The following is a 21359-nucleotide window of genomic DNA, read 5'->3' as shown; positions in this document are numbered from 1 at the left end:
TATCCTTGGAAAAGAGAGGAAAAAATAAGACCACTCAGCGTTTGCACTGTATTCCATCTCCATGTGGGTCCAGTGTGTTGGAGTGACACAGGGTGGAGGAGGGTAAAGGATTTGTTTGTTTGTTTCACTGTATCCCTCCTCTTCAGCCCTCCATTCCTCCTTCTTTATTTGACCAGCTTCTGTCAGGATGGTGGTCTTCACAACGACGGAGCTTGTAGGCACTCTGTTGGTTCTTAATGGGGGCATGTGTATACACAGTGTCTAATTGTTGGTCCTCTTTTCTCTGCCCCCTTCTCTCTCCATGTTGAGAACATGGCTGTCAACAGCTGTGGGTGTGTGCAGCCATCTTCAAAGCAGCCCGGGCCGTTGTATCAGGAGTCTTTGTTTTGTGAAGATTTAGCAAAGGGGATAGAAATCCTTTAAGTGGTCACTCTGGCCCCCTCTCACATCTGGGACTCATCTGTGTGGTATATACTCGTTGTTTTGAGTGCTCTATGCTTTGATGTAGCCTTTAGTATAAAATGTGCTGGCAAGTAAGCTGTTGGCCTCTAGATAAAACTAGGCCACTGGTGTGATTTCAGAGCAAGGCTATGTCTCCTTAAGGTCGCTTGCTGAAATATTTTCTATACCTCAACAAATGCTTAGATCTATCATCAGTAACATAACTTTATTTTGGAGATTGAAATGTGGAAATCTCTACAGATGAGGTACATTTCACTGGAAATTGGAACCGTATTTTGGTATATTCTTGCCTGTTTCGAATTAGGTTTCTAATGGGGAGTTGTATCCTGTTCTAATTTCAGCTACAGATTAGCTTGGGAATAGTATCTTCTGATCCAGACTGTTTTCATTTGAGAGGTTGTGGTTGCCTCAGCTTTTTCCCTCTCAAACCGCATTTGCTATGCTCTTTTTCCCCAAATCTCTCCACACGGTGTTCTCCGATTCGAACGTTGGACTAGTGAGTATTATAAAGCAAGCAGCATATGTTATGCAAATTCACTTCGTTTTCAAAAGGGGCCTTCGTCTGCAAATATACTTACTCTGTAGTTTATTGCGCTAAAACGAGAATCGGTAGCTGTGTTTGTTAAAGCCAAGGAAAACCGTAGTCAGGTCAAGGAATGTGAAACCCACATCTGAATGTGTTGTAAATTTGCCTGAGCAGTGCACAGTCCCCTCTGACTCACCTCCTACTCAACTTAAAAACACCTTTTATTCTCCATCCTCCAGGCGGTATTGGTATTTGCCATGATTGTTTTAAACCCATTAAAGGCAGCTCTGATGAAAAGCACATTGATAAGGAAAGAGAGAGAGGGAAAGAGGGGGAGAGAGAGAGGGGGAGGACAGGGTTTGTGAAGGTGAACAGAGAGTGAAGAGAGAGGGCCATGTTCATTAAAGACACACACCCCTATGGAGGCACTCTGAAGGTAAATAAGGACTAAAGGGGGTACAGCAGAGGAGAGAACTAGTTAAGATGGTGGTCAGAGAAGAAGGAAAAGGGGGATGGTTGAGGGTCGGTACTCCACTCTCTTGCTCACAGGTAAGTGTCAAACTGCAGGGGGAGAGTTTGCACCTACAGTTAATAAACACACCCCACTGTAGGTAACATCACAGCTCTCACTAAAAACATGGTTGCCATCTTGAATATGTTATTTTGGTCAAATACCTTCAGCGCAAACCCATAGTGAAAGCCTACCGTGGGAGAGTGTGTGTGTTTACTCTGCTGTAATTTAGCAATGTTTTTCCAAAGGGAAATGTCATGACCCAGTAACTTATCCTCTTATACAGACGTCATGTCAGAGAGGGGGAATGAGAGAGAGCGAGAGAGAGAGACGTACGTAAGTGAAACCGGGTTGTGCTGATTCATCCGAACAGCTCAGAAACATGCCTAGAGTTACCATGACTGAGCACCCGGCGACTCAGCGCAGGGAGGAATGCTCGGGGTGGTTGTCACCCCCACCTTAGTTAACCCGCCTCTCTCTACCCACCCTGCTGCTCATCCTACCCCCATACTCCTTCTCATCCATCCACTGTGACGTTTATGGGAAGTGGTTGCTCTGTTCCCGACGCCGTTGTGGCTTGCTTCACTTCCTGGCGGATTGGATAATGTATAGCATTATGGTGGAAGACTTGATTTTAATGGCCGTCCTTTCATGAAGACTTCACAGAAACAACACAGAAAGCACTGCATGCCAATTAAGAGTGTGACGAATGCCTGAGCCACATGGGCCTGGTGCTGCTGCTGCTGCTTTGATCAGCTAAGCAGAGAGCTTACAACGAAACAGCGCAGACATGTGTTGCACAGGACCTCCAGTTTACAGTCTGAAGTTTACAGGTCCAGAGGAGGCTGCTTCTGCTCTAACTGCCAGTGGGACATAATGGAATCCTGGGCAGGTCCACAGTGACCTCCTCTGGTCATGACGGGTCACTGTGTGTGCCATCAGTGTTCCTTCAGCGTTTACTCTGCTGCCTCTCGTCTTCAAGGTCACCCACCACAGCCCAGCCGGTAACACTCTGAGCTCTGAACCGGCAGTCTCCATCTCCTTGATGACTCTCTGGGGACTGGAAGTTCATGAGCAACATTTAAACAGCCCATCTCCTCTCAGCCGTACACACATCTAAATGCTCATCAGCCATCCAGCCCCCCCAGATATGCCAATAACAGTTCTGCTTCCATCCCAATGACCAATAACAGCTCTGCTTCCATCCCAATGACCAATAACAGCACTGCTTCCATCCCAATGACCAATAACAGCACTGCTTCCATCCCAATGACAGGCTTTACTAGTGTCATTGAATTTCAACTAAGGAGATAGAGTGGAGTTTACGCTCTGCTCTCCTCACCAGAGAGGCTAGGTGAATGGACATGCTGAGTCACGTGAGCAACAATTAGGCCTGTACTTAGCCATCCTGACGCGCAAAATGGAAACATAAAACGGCAGTTCATAACTTCATATCATATTTATCGCCATCTCGGGTCGCTTATCATTTTAATCTGCATGTGTATGGAATGAGGCTTGGGCAGAGAAGGTCCCTCGTAGGCCATTACACGTGGAAATCATTTAAACTTTTATGCTTTGATGGGGAGCTTTGGCCCCAGCTCTCTATGGTTCAAATACTTATTTTATTTATCTCGATCAGTCAGGCAGATGTGAAGGAGAGCACGGTGCAGGACTCTTGGCACTGTGGTCTCTCAGTTTGATATCTATATCATCATCGGGTCTGAGAAGTTCATCTAAGTCTTCTTTCTTTGCCCATCCAGGCGTGTAAGTAACCCTGACTGGCCACTGCTATTGATGGATGTGAGAAGACCTTGCTGCCATGATACACCCTACAGTCTCCTTAAACCCAGTGCTAGGATATCACACAGTGTCTGTATGGAGACACATAGTGGAATGATACAGATCTACACTTTGGAGAGGGTAGTGAGAGATACAAAGAGAAGCCGTCTCAAAGTTCACCCAACGGTATCCGTGAGTGATGGTGGATCAGACAGGATGAGGGGCTGCCACTTAAATGTCAGAGCCAGGCTAGCCTCCCCACAAATACCACATCAGACTAATTCAGTAGAGAGAAATAGAGTTTGAATGACAGAAAGAGAACAAGCACACGGACACATTGCCATTCCCCTGGCAGAACACAATGTCCTTAATGTTGTGTATCCTTTCAAAAGGTACATGTTCACCATCTTGATTTAGTACCTCAGGGTTGTGTATTGACCTCTTTCCAACAGGAAAGCAATTGGAATGGGATATCTGAATAGGAAATAAATAGATTGGTAGGCCTGTACATTAGTATTGCTTGAGGGACTATTGATTTGAAGAGAACAAAGGGATTTTATGAATAGTAAATATTGGCAGTGTAACATTAAGGAGGTGGAGTCACTCGACAGGATATTGGTACAATAGGTAACGCACAGAAGATTGTATTAATGTCAACAAAGAATTTATAGAGCACTGTGTCATAAGGGCTGACGGGTAGCGTTTGATTAAGTATTACAGCAGGGTTTTTTCTGGATCAAAATGGGGCTTAGGTGGTGGGTGTGGCAGTGGGCATGGCCAATGGCGTGACCAAACATTTTAGAGGCCCTCTTCTTGGCCGCAGAGACAAAATGTTGCCGTGTTAAAGCTAACTTCCTGCAATTCTACACATTTTGCATTGGGGTGGAAAGAAAAATAATCTGTTTTAAAGCCGATTTCCTGCAATTATACACATTTTGCCTTAGGTTATGCCGTGGTCTTATGCTATCTGAGTGACTCAAATATTATAACAAAATCAATGGGGGCCCCATTCCATGACAAAAATACTCCTTAATGCATCATCTTTTGAATTTTTGATTCTCCCTGACTGTCTAGCTTTGATTTTGGTGATTGTCAGTTCTCAAGATGATCCTACATACATTATATCTGGTTTTAAGTTTACACTGAAAACATTTTACCATCCCGAAAGGTACAGGTGAAGTCGGAGGTTTACATACACCTTAGCCAAATACATTTAAACTCAGTTTTTCACAATTCCTGACATGTAATCCTAGTAAAGATTCCCTGTCTTAGGTCAGTTAGGATCACCACATTATTTTAAGAATGTGAAATGTCAGAATAATAGTAGGTCAGGGCTTTGTGATGGCCACTCCAATACCTTGACTTTGTTGTCCTTAAGCCAGTTTGCCACAACTTTGGAAGTATGCTTGGGGTCATTGTCCATTTGGAAGACCCATTTGCGACCAATCTTTAACTTCCTGACTGATGTCTTGAGATGTTGCTTCAATATATCCACATAATTTTCCTTCCTCATGATTTCATCTATTTTGTGAAGTGCACCAGTCCCTCCTGCAGCAAAGCACCCCCACAGCATGATGCTGCCACCCCCGTGCTTCACGGTTGGGATGGTGTTCTTCGGCTTGCAAGCACCCCCTTTTTCCTCCAAACATAACGATGGTCATTATGGCCAAACGGTTCTATTTTTGTTTCATCAGACCAGAGAACATTTCTCCAAAAAGTACGATCTTTGTCCCCATGTGCAGTTGCAAACCGTAGTCTGGCTTTTTTATGGCGGTTTTGGAGCAGTGGCTTCTTCCTTGCTGAGCGGCCTTTCAGGTTATGTCGATATAGGACTCGTTTTACTGTGGATATAGATACTTTTGTACCTGTTTAGTCCAGCATCTTCACAGGGTCTTTTGCTGTTGTTCTGGGATTGATTTGCACTTTTCACACCAAAGTACGTTCATTTGTAGGAGACAGAACGCGTCTCCTTCCTGAGCGGTATGACGGCTGCGTGGTCCCATGGTGTTTATACTTGGGACTATTGTTTGTACAGATTAACGTGGTACCTTCAGGCGTTTGGAAATTGGTCCCAAGGATGAACCAGACTTGTGGAGGTCTACAATAATTGTCTGAGGTCTTGGCTGATTTCTTTTGATTTTTTTTACCATGATGTCAAGCAAAGAGGCACTGAGTTTGAAGGTAGGCCTTGAAATACATCCACAGGTACACCTCCAATTGACTTAAATGATGTCAATCAGAAGCTTCTAAAGCCATTACATAATTTTCTGGAATTTTCCAATCTGTTTAAAGGCACAGTCAACTTAGTGTATGTAAACTTCTGACCCACTGGAATTGTGAATCATAAGTGAAATAATCTGTCTGTAAACAATTGTTGGAAAAATTACTTGTGTCATGCACAAAGTAGAGGTCCTAACCGACTTGCCAAAACTATAGTTTGTTAACAAGAAATTTGTGGAGTGATTGAAATACAAGTTTTAATGACTCCAACCTAAGTGTATGTAAACTTCCGACTTCAACTGTATATAAAAATAAAAATAAACGGTTTTACTGTTTGGACTTAGGCGGCCCGCCCAATACTTTTCTATGCAGAAAAACTCTGCTACAGTAATGGTTTAGCATGGCTATGTGTTTTCCACTATATTTGATAATAATAACAAATACATGAATAGAATATAGGCTAATATATATACAGCTAATTTAATGCTTAGGTTACAGTTAGGTTAACGCTTAAATGGATATACCTCCCTGGATCTGTCACAAGAGTTTCATAATATGACTGATATTAATAATTGCCTTTTCATCAGAGGCCAACTTTCTTTTCCATGCTCAAGTCTCTGCTAAATGTTTTCTCAATATTCATTTTCCCTCCGCTATCCCCCTCCCTGTCTGCCAAATAGTTTTTTTTGTCTCTCATCCAAATCAATGTTCGGCTCCCTATTTTAAAGATGGAACATTTTAAATAATAAATTATTACAAAAAAACATAAATGTTCCTTCTGGTAACATTTGTCATTACTTTAGCTTTCCATCGGGTCTTACAAATATTTTTTTGTCTCTGTCAAGGGGATGCAATTTCACTTCAAAGCCAATTACATACAGTATGCTCAGAGGAGAGTCTCCTGAAGTCACCTCTACAGTATTAGCTCAGCAGTTACTTGACTGCCTCGCGGGATATTGATGTGTTTCTAGGGGCTGTGGTAGAAAGGCTGTGTGATGCGTCCCAAATGGCACCTTATTCCCTTTTGATGAGGACCAATAGAGATAAAATGTTTATGAATATACTGAAAAACAATACTATGGTGCCTGCTGATGGGTTTCTTTCTGCAAAACCCATTGTTTCAGATATTTCATGGATAACAACAATATGGCCACTGCTGTCAGAATTGTCTAGTATTTCAATATAGCCTACATTATACTGTAGAAGAGGGAGGTTTTTATGAAGCACCTAATGTCAAGATGTTTGACTTTGGGCTTTTTCTAATGCAAGACCATGCATTCCCAGCAGTTAACCATGCATAATTAATTTAGCTCAACAGAGAGGGTGAGAATAGATATGACTATTAAACATGTAGAAAGCATTATACCCATTGGCAATTCCCCCATACTGGTTAGTTTCAGAAAAGCATTGCATTGTCCAGAATGATAACGTTATGAATAAAATAGTAAGTAGCCTATGTATGCTCATGTAATTATCATGATACAGTGGGGGAAAAAAGTATTTAGTCAGCCACCAATTGTGCAAGTTCTCCCACTTAAAAAGATGAGAGAGGCCTGTAATTTTCATCATAGGTACACGTCAACTATGACAGACAAAATGAGAAAAAAAAATCCAGAAAATCACATTGTAGGATTTTTTATGAATTTATTGGCATATGATGGTGGAAAATAAGTATTTGGTCAATAACAAAAGTTTCTCAATACTTTGTTATATACCCTTTGTTGGCAATGACACGTCAAACGTTTTCTGTAAGTCTTCACAAGGTTTTCACACACTGTTGCTGATATTTTGGCCCATTCCTCCATGCAGATCTCCTCTAGAGCAGTGATGTTTTGGGGCTGTCGCTGGGCAACACGGACTTTCAACTCCCTCCAAAGATTTTCTATGGGGTTGAGATCTGGAGACTGGCTAGGCCACTCCAGGACCTTGAAATGCTTCTTACGAAGCCACTCCTTCGTTGCCCGGGCGGTGTGTTTGGGATCATTGTCATGCTGAAAGACCCAGCCACGTTTCATCTTCAATGCCCTTGCTGATGGAAGGAGGGTTTCACTCAAAATCTCACGATACATGGCCCCATTCATTCTTTCCTTTACACAGATCAGTCGTCCTGGTCCCTTTGCAGAAAAACAGCCCCAAAGCATGATGTTTCCAACCCCATGCTTCACAGTAGGTATGGTGTTCTTTGGATGCAACTCAGCATTCTTTGTCCTCCAAACATGACGAGTTGAGTTTTTACCAAAAAGTTATATTTTGGTTTCATCTGACCATATGACATTCTCCCAATCCTCTTCTGGATCATCCAAATGCACTTCAGACGGGCCTGGACATGTACTGGCTTAAGCAGGGGGACACGTCTCGCATTGCAGGATTTGAGTCCCTGGCGGCGTAGTGTGTTACTGATGGTTGGCTTTGTTACTTTGGTCCCAGCTCTCTGCAGGTCATTCACTAGGTCCCCCGTGTGGTTCTGGGATTTTTGCTCACCGTTCTTGTGATCATTTTGACCCCACGGGGTGAGATCTTGCGTGGAGCCCCAGATCGAGGGAGATTATCAGTGGTCTTGTATGTCTTCCATTTCCTAATAATTGCTCCCACAGTTGATTTCTTCAAACCAAGATGCTTACCTATTGCAGATTCAGTCTTCCCAGCCTGGTGCAGGTCTACAATTTAGTTTCTGGTGTCCTTTGACAGCTCTTTGGTCTTGGCCATTGTGAAATTTGGAGTGTGACTGTTTGAGGTTGTGGACAGGTGTCTTTTATACTGATAACAAGTTCAAACAGGTGCCATTAATACAGGTAACGAGTGGAGGACAGAGGAGCCTCTTAAAGAAGAAGTTACAGGTCTGTGAGAGCCAGAAATCTTGCTTGTTTGTAGGTGACCAAATACTTATTTTCCACCATAATTTGCAAATAAATTCATAAAAAATCCTACAATGGGATTTTCTGGAATTTTTTTTCTCAATTTGTCTGTCATAGTTGACGTGTACCTATGATGAAAATTACAGGCCTCTATCATCTTTTTAAGTGGGAGAACTTGCACAATTGGTGGCTGACTAAATACTTTTTTTCCCCACTGTACATGCATGTCAAACATGATTATAATGAAGTAATTCTCTTCTAGGATGCCTAATGGGTTTATTACAATATACAATAAGTCCCCTGTAGCTCAGTTGGTAGAGCATGGCGCTTGTAACGCCAGGGTTGTGGGTTCGTTTCCCACGGGGGGCCAGTATAAAAAATGTATGCACTCACTAACTGTAAGTCGCTCTGGATAAGAGCGTCTGCTAAATGACTAAAATGTAAAATGTAATAGAAGAGCAAAGAGTAGGCCTAATAGCTGATCACTAGGGGATCTGTGTCTCGCTCTCCCCATTAGTTTTGTGTAAGAAAATAATTGACCAATGCTCAATGTCTTACACTTGTAACTGGATCCATTATGTTGCAAATCTTTATTTCCAACCCTCTTTTATCTCAGACTGAATACATTCTGTTTCACTACTGAGCTGTGGAATGACGTCCTGACAGCAGAAAGAAGGGTATTGTCAGGCCTCCTTTTCTTGTTGCCACAAAGAGCCATGTTGTCTTTCATGAAGAGTTGAAACGTTAATAAGTCAGAGTGCATCTTAAAGAATGTGGAAATACTCATTAAAGATGTTTTGAAAGTGTAGATAATCACCCCAGTCCTCATTAGGGATGAACATCATCCGACCTGACAATATTTTTACATTTGAGTGCTTTTCTAAACTACGTTAATGTAGCGTAATAGCTCATGTGCATGCCATGGAGGGCTTGCTGTTGTCTAAGGTCGAGTGACAGGCGGTCGTGTTTGTGCGTGCGCACATTCGTGTGTCATCCAACCCATTCAGATCTGTGATTACTTCAAGGAAGGAAGGATGCAGGATTGAAGTATTCGAACAGGGCCCTGGTCTCTCAGGTGTAGTGTGTCTGGTGTCTCTTGTCCACATTGGATTCCAGACTATTTTGTTCAACAACCAGGAAGACACACTAAATAGTAGGCTGTTGTTTGATAGTGTGTTGTTTACACAGGTCGAATCATGGATAGCATTATGTTGTATATGGCAGGAATTCTGCATGTCCTGCCACCTGTTTTTGTCCCTTTAACAAGTCTTTCAAACCAACTGAACCATCACAGTTATGCTGAATAAAGCCCCATAGATGTGCTTTGTAAAGAAACTGCCTTGTTCCTGGGTTGTGTTAATTAGGCACAAAACAGAAGCAAACAGAGTGAAACAGAGAAGGACTACCTGAACTTGTCCAATAACAAGTTTTGCTATGTTTTGCTACGGTGTGTGCTAATGAATACGACCCTGGTTTGTTTTCCATAGGACTGTTGTTATGGCATTTTCCTTTCCTCTCCCACCCTCCCTCCCACCCTCTCTATGGTCAATTCCGATTCTTTCTGCTTTCTTCCCCTCCTGTGATGAGCTCATGGTCGCCGTTAGAGGACATCACATTGAGATAATACTTATTTGTCCTCTCTGCGACGGGTCTGCTGAGAGCAACGAATTTGGCTCATGCATTTTAATTTGTTAAGATTGGCTCAGAGAGTCGATGTGATTTTGGCTCCTGGGGTGGTCTGTCTGTGTGGGGAGTGGGAAGTGGAGAGAGACAGGCTCTTATGGTGGATGAGGCTGTGTGAAGAGGAACATGGTGGTTTGGCACCCTATTCTCCAGAGCCCATCAAAAGTAGTGCACTATATAGGGAAAAGGATGCCTTTTGGGATGCACACAGTCTTAAGAGAGACAGAGGGAGCTGGCGTAATGTCTGCTCCTCCTTGGTCTGTCCATTACAACATCTCAACGCCCTCACTCACTCACTCTCCAGCCTTTTTCATGCTTATTAAACAATGCAATTTCTCATTGGGCAGGTCTTCAGTGCAGAATAGCAGCGCTCTAAAGGCTCTCTCAGGGGGCAGGCAGCCATTGATAAAGGCTTCTAGGGAAACATGAAAGACTCTTACATCTTGGAGATTAGATTTTGGTGGAAAAAACTCTGCATTTTGTCCTCTGACTCTAAGCTCAGACCTGAAAGTACTAGTATTTCCTATACCTCACCATCTACATTATCAAGCCTTTTAACTTGATTTGACCTTAGTACAGTCACATTGGGGCGGCAGGTAGCTTAGTGGTTAAGAGCGTTGTGCCAGTAACCGAAAGGGTGCTGGTTCTAATCCCCGAGCCATCTAGGTGAAAAATCTGTCGATGTGCCCTTGAGCAAGGCACTTAACCCTAATTGCTCCTGTAAGTCGCTCTGGATAAGAGCGTCTGCTAAATGACTAAAATGTAAATTTCGGTTTCTGCTTGAGTGGATTCACTCCTTTGACAATATCGCAACTTTCAAGCATGTGGTTGGTATTATTCAAGTCATCATGGCAAACTGTGTGCGTAGAAATTAAATACTTGAATGAAGTGAATGCATTAGTGGGTTGGTGATTATTCTGAGATGTTGACCTCGACTTAGTAAATCTACTATCTAAAACAGCGTGGTCTGTCTCCTCTCTTCCCCCTAGCTAATTGGCTCTGTGTGACTCCTCCTCCTGGAGTCTTATGCAGACTGTTTACCGGGAATTGCGGGAACCTTTTCCAGAAATTCTGGTTGGAGGATTCCCAAAATGTCCAACTTATTCCATCCTGATTCCAGGAATCTTCCAACCATGATTTCTGGAAAACCTGGGAATTTTCTGAAAGTTCCCGCAATTTTGAAACCCTATCCTCAGCCAAGAAGCTGACTTGGCCAGGTACGTCCTGATGGAGGCCAGCCACAGACAGATCAGACGGGTTCAGACTTCAGCTCACGTGGTTTAGTTGAAAGAGATCCAGCCTAGTTGGTGGTGCTCCAGAAACATCTTTCTCCCTGGCATTGTAGAACGTTAGTTCTAGGCAGCTCCCGTGCTCGGTCACTGAGCTCCCGTGCTCGGTCACTGGATTGGTGATGTGCCTGTTTGGGTGCTCTTTGCTCCTCTTTATGCGCTGTTTCCCACTCTAAAGATTGGGATTTTCTTCTATGATATGTATAATACCACTAATTTACACGCATACACCCGCATATCTCATATCGTTTTATCAATGCTATTGACGTAGGACAAATAGACATTCCTGATGATTACCACATGCCACAGCAGTTGGCCGTGTAGCCCTGGCTACGCTCTATGCATTTCAAGTTCTAGATCCATAGATGGCAGTATGAATCAAGCTGAAGCGGCATGGTGGGGACTGGTGGTTGGTTCCAGTGCTTTAACATTGCTGGCTGCTGGCTGGAACCGTATCTGAGGACAAGATCACAGATGGGGGAAGCGAGATGGTTTCACAGCAGCATAGCATGGCACTGGCCGGACCAATGTTCATTCTGAGTCAGAGGGAGGGAGCGCTAACACGTACACACAGACAGACACACACAGAGGTGGGGGTGGATATGATGTGGGAATGGGAAACGGCAATCTCTCTCTCTCCATCTAATCTTTCTGTTATGGCTGGGGTTACACATGCAGTCATCTGATTACAGAACACTAGAGGATAACTCGATTGGGTTACAGTAGGTCAATGTGGAAGGAAGGAATGCATACCATTTCCGTTTACTTCCTGGTATTCATTGTTTTTCACCCACTGCCTTTTGGTCAGGTTTCTTGCTCATCTGGATCTGTATTTATCAGCCATGATTGCTGTATTTATGTTGTAGTAACACTTGTTTGTTGTTGCTGCATTATATTTTAAAGATGTGCACTTTCTACTCAGGGTTGACTGTACTGATGCCCTCAGACAAACAATATGTGCTGTATACTCATTATTCCTTGTTGCCAGTGCTATACACATTTAGGTTTTGTAGAAGCATCTCTCATGCTGTCTTTTCATGGCAGTGGGAGGCAGGCTGTGTGTGTGAAAGCATGGTTGTTCAGAGATGTCCTTTGATAGTGCTGCTGTCACAGGAAGAATAGAATAGCAGGCAGCCTCCTTTTGAATGGCTTGGCCCTGCAGTCTGCCCTGGGATCAGGGGTGTGAGTGCAGATGCACACACACACGTACAGTCACACACAGACACACGCACGCGTGCATGTGCGCACACAAAACACACACACACACACTACAGTTGCTACGGAGCGATGCCTCCGGCGGGGCCAGGTTGGATTATAAAGACAGGCAGGGAACAGTTCTGCATCCCAAGTTACACCCTATTCCTTATATAGTGCACTACTTTTGACCAGAGACTTGGTCAAAAGTAGCACACTATGTAGGGAATAGTGTACCATGGGAGAAGGTGCTTCTAATCCTGTCAGTCAGAGGAGAGGAGAGAGAGAGCAGTACACTAATCTCAGTCGTCCTCACTGGGGGGACAGAACAGAGACCCTCCTGAGGATCCTTAGCTCCTGTCCCAGAAACAACACCTGATGGGACGCAACCTGGACCTCATTCTACAAACCACTCTCTCCTAATCCCATACATGCCAACAGCAGCACACTTTACCTTACCGCAAGTTACACACCATCTCATGCAAGCACACACACACACGCACGCACACATAACAAAGTTTCTAAGAGTCTAATTGCTGTGGTTTCCTGCTGCAGTAGTTTGCATTCCCCGGAGCTGGCCGGTGTGTGTGTGTTACTGCTGGGTGTCTGCAGCTCTGTCTTTCTCTCCAGGCTGTCAGACAGAGCAGAGCTGCTATCAGCACAGGGAGCTAGCTGTGTGTGTCTCTCTCTCTCTCTCTGTGGACCATACGAGTCTGTGAGCCACACGGAGCTCCGCCGAGCCCGTCCCGCATCGAATTTCCATCTGGAAAAAGTTCATCCAGCGAGAACTCTCAACGCTCTCTCTCTCTTTCTCCCTCCTTCTCTCTCTCTCGCTGCGCTCTGCCTGAAGGTCCAATCAGGAAGCCCAAGTATGTGGAGAGTCCTCGCGTTCCCGGGGACTCCATCGTCTCAGCGCTGAGGAAAGTGGCTGACAGCAAGACAGAGTCCTCCCACAATGGTGAGTGTACTCTGGGTGTTTGTGTGTGTGTGTGTGTGTGTGTGTGTGTGTGTGTGTGTGTGTGTGTTTTCTATAGGGTTTGGCTGTGATAGGCACTGAAGGAGATGGAATGAGAAAGACTGACTGGGGGTTTTAAAGTCCTGAATCTGACACCGGTTCTGTCTGTCTCATCCTCTGGAATTCTCCAGGGTTCTGACTCTGGAGCTGTTTGGAGTGTGTGTTCGACAGAGTGTGTGTTCGACAGAGTGTGTGTTCGACAGAGTGTGTGTTCGACAGAGTGTGTGTTCGACAGAGTGTGTGTTGTACAAAGCCTGTTACAGAGTGTGTGTTCTACAGAGTGTGTGTTCTACAGAGTGTATATTCTACAGAGTGTGTGTTCTAAAGTGTGTGTTGTACAAAGCCTGTTACAGAGTGTGTGTTCTACAGAGTGTGTGTTCTACAGAGTGTATATTCTACAGAGTGTGTGTTCTACAGAGTGTGTGTTCTACAGAGTGTCTATTCTAAAGTGTGTGTTGTACAAAGCCTGTTACAGAGTGTGTGTTCGACAGAGTGTGTGTTCTACAGAGTGTGTTCTACACATTGTGTGTTCAACAGAGTGTGTTCTACAGAGTGTCTAGTCTACAGAGTGTGTATTCTACAGAGTGTGTATTCTACAGAGTGTCTATTCTACAGAGTGTGTTGTGTTTTCTACAGAGTGTGTTTTCTACAGAGTGTGTGTGTTATACACAAAGTGTGTGTATAATGGGGTCATGCGCAGGTTTGTGTTTGTTTTATGGGAGTGTCAGTCACTGTATGAGTGGTCTGTGTAATTGTGTATCTAGCTACGAGTGCTGTTCTAACCAGTGGAGGTCGGTGCCATTTAAGATTAGGGAGGACGATTATTTTTTTATGAGCATGGCTTTATTTCTGTTACAGCATATTGGATGACTGTCATTCATATTCCATTCACCCAGCTCAATGTAGGGGCGGCAGGTAGCTTAGTGGTTAAGAGCGTTGTGCCAGTAACCGAAAGGTCGCTGGTTCTAATCCCCGAGCCGACTAGGTGAAAAATCTGTCGATGTGCACTTGAGCAAGGCACTTAACCCTAATTGCTCCTGTAAGTCGCTCTGGATAAGAGCGTCTGCTAAATGACCAATTTATTTATAATGTAACATCGCTAGGTTTTGGCTACTACATGATACTAAAATTGTCCCTATACCCATTATGAGGTTGCTACAACCTAGCCTATTAATGAAAGTTTACAACATAGGTGCACAGGATGAGAGAAAAATGTGAGTAATCAAGGGTGACCCGTTCAATACCGCCTTGCACACTCTTGCTTGCATCTAGCTGATCTAGGGTGTACAAGAGTTTCTATTGGACAAATGTAGGTATGTTTATCCCCGTTTCGTTCCATTTGCTTCCGTTTATGAAAAGTTTTCAACAGAATCAGCGGAATGATTACACCCCTGATCACCCGCTAACACAGTTCACTTTCATAGCAGCCACATACAAACAGCATGATCACTTTGCTCGTTGAATAATTCGCATCTACGTGCTGTCCTCCTCTCACCTTTTCCCTTTGCTTGTGGACTTCAGTGGACAACACAACAGCTGTCTGTGACCAGGTGAAAAAACCTTTCCAAGCCAAACCTTCATACCATAACGGCTACACACAGCTTACATCGTTGTCACCATATTAGCTAACGTCATAGTCAACATAGCTACTAGAACTAACGCGTTAGTAAACCCACTGCAATCATGCAGTACTGTGTACAACAAGCAGTTTAGCAGTTACACTGGCGGGCCCCGGTGGCAATAAATTAATAAAACCCAAATCTTACTTTGACTTGGAAGAGTTCCAGTGTTGGGTAGCCGTAGCCAGATAGCTAGCATAGCATCCCTCTCTGAGCCGGGTGTTTGAGTAGGCTAAACTAGCTAGCTGCATTCGCTAGCTAATTAAGTGAAAAAAATGTAACGGAATATATCTCTCTCTCTCTCTCTCTCTCTCTCTCTTGCTCCCCCTTCATTTTTGAAGAAATACATTTGTTCAAAACTGTTCAACTATTGTCTTTCTCTCTTTAAGTCAGCTACTCACCACATTTTATGCAATGCAGTGCTGGCTAGCTGTAGCTTATGCTTTCAGTACTAGATTAATTCTCTGATCCTTTGATTGGGTGGACAGCATGTCAGTTCATGCTACACAAGCTCTGATAGGTTGGAGGATGTCCTCCGGAAGTTGTCATAATTACTGTGTAAGTCTATGGAAGGGGGTGAGAACCATGAGCCTCCTATGTTTTGTTTTGAAGTCAATGTATCCAGAGGAGGACGGAAACTAGCTACACCCTGGTGCTTCCCTATGGAGTGCTCTTGAGGCCACTGTAGACCTTCATTGCAAAACAGTGTGTTTTAATCAATAATTTGGTAACGTGAATATATTTAGTATAGCTTTATCTAAAAAATATTACATTTTTCATGTTTCACTATTTTACTTTTTATGAAATTCACTGAGGAGGATGGTGTAAGGTTCTGTATTTATTTTCTTAGTTCACCTTGTGTTCTTGAACGTAGCCCTGTCTTTCATTTTTGTTCATTGATTTCACCTGTGTTTGTTACTCACCTGGTCTCATCAGCTCCTTATTTAGTTCAGTTCATTCTGTTTGTGCCTTGTGAGATATTGTTTGTTTTGACTCTACTAAGCCTTTTTCTAGCTCGTTTGTGAGAACCAGTTATAGCCTTCAGTCCTAGTTTTGATTCACCTGCCTGTTTGCCTACCTGTGACCACGATTCCTGCCTTCTGCGAAGGCAAAATGAACACCTGTCGTGCTCTGCGCGTGAATCTACACCTTTTTCTCCCTGAGTATTCATTACAGATGGTCCTCCCCTTCCTCCTCTGAGGAGCCTCCACTGGTTCTAACATGCACTCTCTCTTATCCAAATACAGTCTGGTGTAGTCTGGCTGTTTTGCTACACTCTGTGTTTGGAACATAATGAAGGAATGTTTTCGCTAACATATGGTTAAATGTATACAGTAGGCTTGCACAAGCTTTTGATTTGATTGGAGTGTGATGGGGAGTTGAATAGATTCATCTGCTTGTGTGTGTGTTTGCGAGCGCACGTCTGTCCGTGTATGTGTGTGTGTGTGTGCGTGCGCGTCTGTGTCTGTGTGTTTGTGTTGGTAAGGGTAGTGTTCCACTTACTGCTCTGTTTTGATTTCCAGAGCAGGGTGGAGTTTAATTCCTCCCATAGGCTGTAAATGGAGTGTGGGCTGCGTTATCTTTAGACAGGGAACTCGGAGATGCCCTCTCATTGTATTTGGCTCATGTAACAATTGGAAGGAACCCATTATAGGGCAGAGTCGTGGGAACGTCCAAAATGGCACCCTATTCCCTATATAGTGCACTACTTTTGACCAGAGCCTATAGGGGTCATATGGGTCAAAAGTAGGGCACTATAAAGGGAATAGGGTGCCATTTGGCACGCAACCAGTGTGTACTGGAACATACCAGGGTTGGAGGGTGGTTCTGTGTCCGGGCCGTGGCAGTTGGCTCAGAGTCTTAGAGCTTAGACAGGGCTACCGTGGGACAGTGATGGCTCCGATACTAAGCTTGTCCCGCTGGACACGCGGCAGCATTGGGTTGCTGCTGCTGCTGAGCAGCTTCACTGTTTCCCTATCTCAAACACAGCCACGGTGTTTTACTCTATGTTACGATGCTCATAACAACTTTGTTGAATGTTGAAGGTTTCCAGTAGGGTCAGTCCCAGGCTCTCTGTGTCATCAAACAAATCCCAAAATAACCTGGCCTGAGTTTGCTCCCCCACCCCCTCCTGATACATTTCCTTCATATTTAACCCCCCTAGCACCATTCCTCCTGACATTCCTTTCACAGCAGGCCTGGTGACCCCAGCACCTCTCCAGCCCACCCCCCCTGCACTCTGCCACCAACATGTGTTTACAGGAGAGGGGCCGGCCCAACGTTGTCTTAACCCTGCTTGTGCTAGAGCTTGTGCACACAGAGATGCTCAGCGTAGCGCTCCCTTCTTAGGTTTCAGCTCCGTGCCAAAATGGGCTCTTCACGCAATGGAAAATGTGTGGCAGATCTGGAGTCTCCGGACATCTCTGTACTGTAGGCTATACCACTACTCCAGGCCATGGAGATTTTGAACCATCTGACTTGCCCTGGTGAAGAAGGATGCGTCCCAAATGGCACCCTATTCCCTATGTAGTACACTTCTTTTGAGCAGGGCCCTGGTCGAAAGCAGTGTACTAAATAGAGATAAGGGTGCCATTTGGGACTCAGATGAAGTGTACCGAACAGCAGGGGAAAATGACAAGTGTTCAAGCCTTAGTAGGGTATGTGGAGGGAGCTCTCTCTCGGCATGTTCTGTGTCAGGGGCTGCTAATACATGCAGTGTGTAGCTCCACCCGCCTCGTACTTCTCACGCCTCATCTAGAGCACTTACCATAAAAGGAGGAGTTTGGACTGCCGAGGAATAACACCGACATGAGGAATTAGTAGTGCTGAGCGATTAACCAAGATGTTGTTTTTATTTTATTTTTTTAAACAACTAATTTACCGACGTCAGTTCAATTATTTGAATTCCATTTCGTTCCGTTTTTTTCTGCGAGCTCAATGCAGTTTCTCTAGAGAGAAATCAGATCAAGCTGTTGTAGTTTCCAACAGGCCAATATTCAACATAGTTTAGCGCAGAAACCATGGTAATTAACTACAATGACCATAATCCATGGCACGCCTACAGAAGAATGCATAATCGAGAGCAGTTGCTTCGCAAGATATCTCTAAGTGATTGATAGTTGGTATTCAGAAGTCATAAAAGTATGCCTTATTTACTTTGAAGAAATACTAAAATAGTGATTTTGTCAGACAGCTCTATAGAAATTAGAAGATGACTTGGAATGAAATAATAAAGTCATAGAATAAAACACATAATATACACAACAACTGAAATTATTTATTAAAGTAATGTGAATAAATTATGGTTAATAAGTGATAATCAGTAATGGGCAGTGACCACCATCATGGGACTTTTATTAATCGTTTTATTCTGTGTTGTTACAGCATTACAACCCACATAATCATAGTGCATTTAATGTTAAAAAAAGAATTTGAAATCTAAAACCGTGATTATTTTTTAATAATTGAACCGAAACCAAACCGACCTCAAAAAGCACTAATCGCTCAGCACTAGGAATTAATCAACATATTTCAGTAATGGCATAAAAGCATGTACAGTTAGGCACTTTATAAGAACTCTGTAATGAGGCCTAATTGGTGTAGATTAGCTGTCAGCATGGTGAGGCCCAGGTGCACTGAACTGTGGACGTACACGCATGCACACACACACACTGCTATAGACTCCAGTGAGATCAGTCTTCTTTTCATGTCCATTACACTTGTGTGCCTTGAAATGTGTTCCATGAGGTTGGCTATGTTACAAGAATGTGTTCCTATTTGTCATTCATCCATTCCTGTGTCAACAATAAGCGTGTGTTAGTTCTGTGGGAGTATTTTGACGGTATTTTATGTTTTTGAATAATAAAATAATCATATTTGCATTATGAGTAGTGCATGACCCTAGGGTGGCAACACAAATTCCAAGTGATTTCAATGGGACTTTCTCCATTCTGATTGTTTTATACTGTTCCATTCAACTTCAACCAAAAATAATTTCCTGCATTTCCATCAATTTCTGCATTTCTTACTATAGTTAGAATATAAATAATAGTGGTCACTTTGAATGCAGTGTTGTTTGACATGACAAGGAATTTAAAAAAATGCCAGGGAGGAGTTATTGTGACCAAAGTGATGGTCAGTGTTTCCTAGGGACCCTATAATCTTTGCTTCGCCTATTCCTCTTTGATTTAGAAGATAATGTTGCACAAACAACATGCTGATTTAGGCCTACACCATCACTGGTATCAGTTTGTATAGCTAGCTATGTTTGCTCTGAATCAGTACATTTATTAGCTAGCTAGCCAGCTAACTAGCGATTAGCATTAGTGGCTAACACGGTTTACCTTGCTAAGAAAAGACAGACTAGCTGTTTGCAGATGTAAGAAACACAAACTAACAGTGTAATTATAGAACGCTTGTGGATTTATATTAAGAAGCAAAGTGGAAACAACATTGTTTTCATCAACATTGTGCTGCATTGACCATGCAGACTGAACGCAAGTGTCTCGTGGTCAAGCAACAACAAACACGTTATTTGAGTGACAGGGGGCGGGGCTAGGTCTGTGTGGAAAGCGGCATGGAGCGAGAGAGCGGAGAGGGATGACTCAAGTTGTCACGTTCGTTGTATAAAGGATTGGACCAAGGTGCAGCGTGGTATGCGTACATAGTTGTTTATTATATAAACACCGACAAAATAACAAAATCCAACAGAACGTGAAGTTCAAAAGGCTAAACATCCAACAAACCAAACTGAAACAAGATCCCACAACATAGGTAGGCAAAATGGCTACCTAAGTATGATCCCCAATCAGAGACAACGATCGACAGCTGCCTCTGATTGGGAACCACACCCGGCCAACATAGAAATAGATAACATAGATCTACACATAGATATTCACACCCTGACCAAACCAACTAGAGATCTCTATGTCAGGGCGTGACACAAGTAGCATAAAAATGAACGTTACACACAGCATATCACATTTAACAAACCAAACATTCAAATACCGTTATAGAAGGTAAAGTAAAAACCCAAACTGATCCGTGCATCAATACCGGTATATAGTAAAATACGGTATATATCGCCCAGCCCTAATGTGTATAGCATCTCACTGACAGACAACTGTACACTGACTGGCGCACATATTTGGCCTAGGATGGCCCTGAGAGGTTACACAAATCATGTGACCCCCAGGGGTCAAGTAAGAGGGCTTGTAACAAGGTCAGTGTCACTTTGGAATGCTGTCAGAGAGGATCAGAATGCCGGGTTAGGAATGAATGGAATATCCATCGGAAGTTTGTAGCATGAGAACTGTGTGACATTTAGAACCGGATCAAGACAGCAGCGGATCAGATGAGTTGTGAGGAGTATTTTTGTTCTAAACGATTCCTCATCTCCAACTTTATGAAAGCTACGTTTCATAGCATCTCCAATGGATGGAGAATGAAAGAGAGAAAGAGAGGGACTGCTGGGTGACTGAAGGGAACAGAGAGGGGGCTTTGTGGAGCGTTTGGGGAGTTTGTTTATGCGCTAGGCCCTATACGTCACAGGAAACGCTGAATATTCTTTTCTCTGTGAATGTGTTTTGGACTATTCCAGTCTTTTATGTTTTGTTTAATGGATACCACGAACACCCAGGAGACACATTTTGTTTTGGGTTGGGCTGTCGGGTTTAAAATGGTCTTTCCTTATTACTGAACGTGAATGATGGGGTTGAGAGAGACTAAGAAAATAAATGTGTGTCTGGACTCTGGAGTGAAGGGATCTCACTTTGCTCTGTCTTTGAAGAAGGATACAGTTTCCAGCACTCCAAAAGGCTTGCGTGTGTGTGCGTGCATGTCATGAATATTGTGACCGTTTGTGTATGTGTCTGCCATGCATGTTGTGTGTGCGTGTGTGTGGCAGAAAGACAGACCTCAAGGGGGAACGTGAGGAAGGACCACAGCTGAGACTGACCACGTTGTCAGCGTTGTCTCAGCTGTGGTCGTTCCTCACGTTCCCCCTGAGGTCTGTCTCTGTTAATCAGGACTGTTCTCTCTCTGTTCTCTCACTATTCTCTCAGTCTATTCTCTCTCTCTATTCTCTCTTTCTCTCCCTGTTCTCGCTGTCTGTTCTCTCTGTTCTCTTGCTCTCTGTTCTCTCTCTCTGTTCTCTCTCAGTTAACATTTACTGTATCCCATATATTTAGTTCATATGGTGAGATTCC

The 21359-nt window shown here is 43.6% G+C and overlaps 1 protein-coding gene across 5 annotated transcripts in view; it reads left to right on the top strand.

Moving 5' to 3' along the window:
* Positions 1–21359, top strand: part of tanc1b (tetratricopeptide repeat, ankyrin repeat and coiled-coil containing 1b) — a 194654-nt gene that overhangs the window by 74337 nt on the left and 98958 nt on the right. For all 5 annotated transcript variants that reach the window (XR_006657757.1, XM_045210453.1, XM_045210455.1 and 2 more), the window contains exon 4: positions 13370–13477. Coding sequence is in view for 4 of the 5 variants with exons in the window: in XM_045210453.1 (XP_045066388.1) it covers positions 13370–13477 (108 nt within the window). In the remaining variant the exon portion in view is untranslated. The remainder of the gene's footprint in view (positions 1–13369; positions 13478–21359) is intronic.

This window comes from Coregonus clupeaformis, chromosome 4 (genome assembly GCF_020615455.1).
Source record: "Coregonus clupeaformis isolate EN_2021a chromosome 4, ASM2061545v1, whole genome shotgun sequence".
Taxonomy (NCBI): domain Eukaryota; kingdom Metazoa; phylum Chordata; class Actinopteri; order Salmoniformes; family Salmonidae; genus Coregonus; species Coregonus clupeaformis.
Note: the sequence above shows the minus strand (reverse complement) of the source record. Positions and strands in the feature narration are given on the sequence as shown.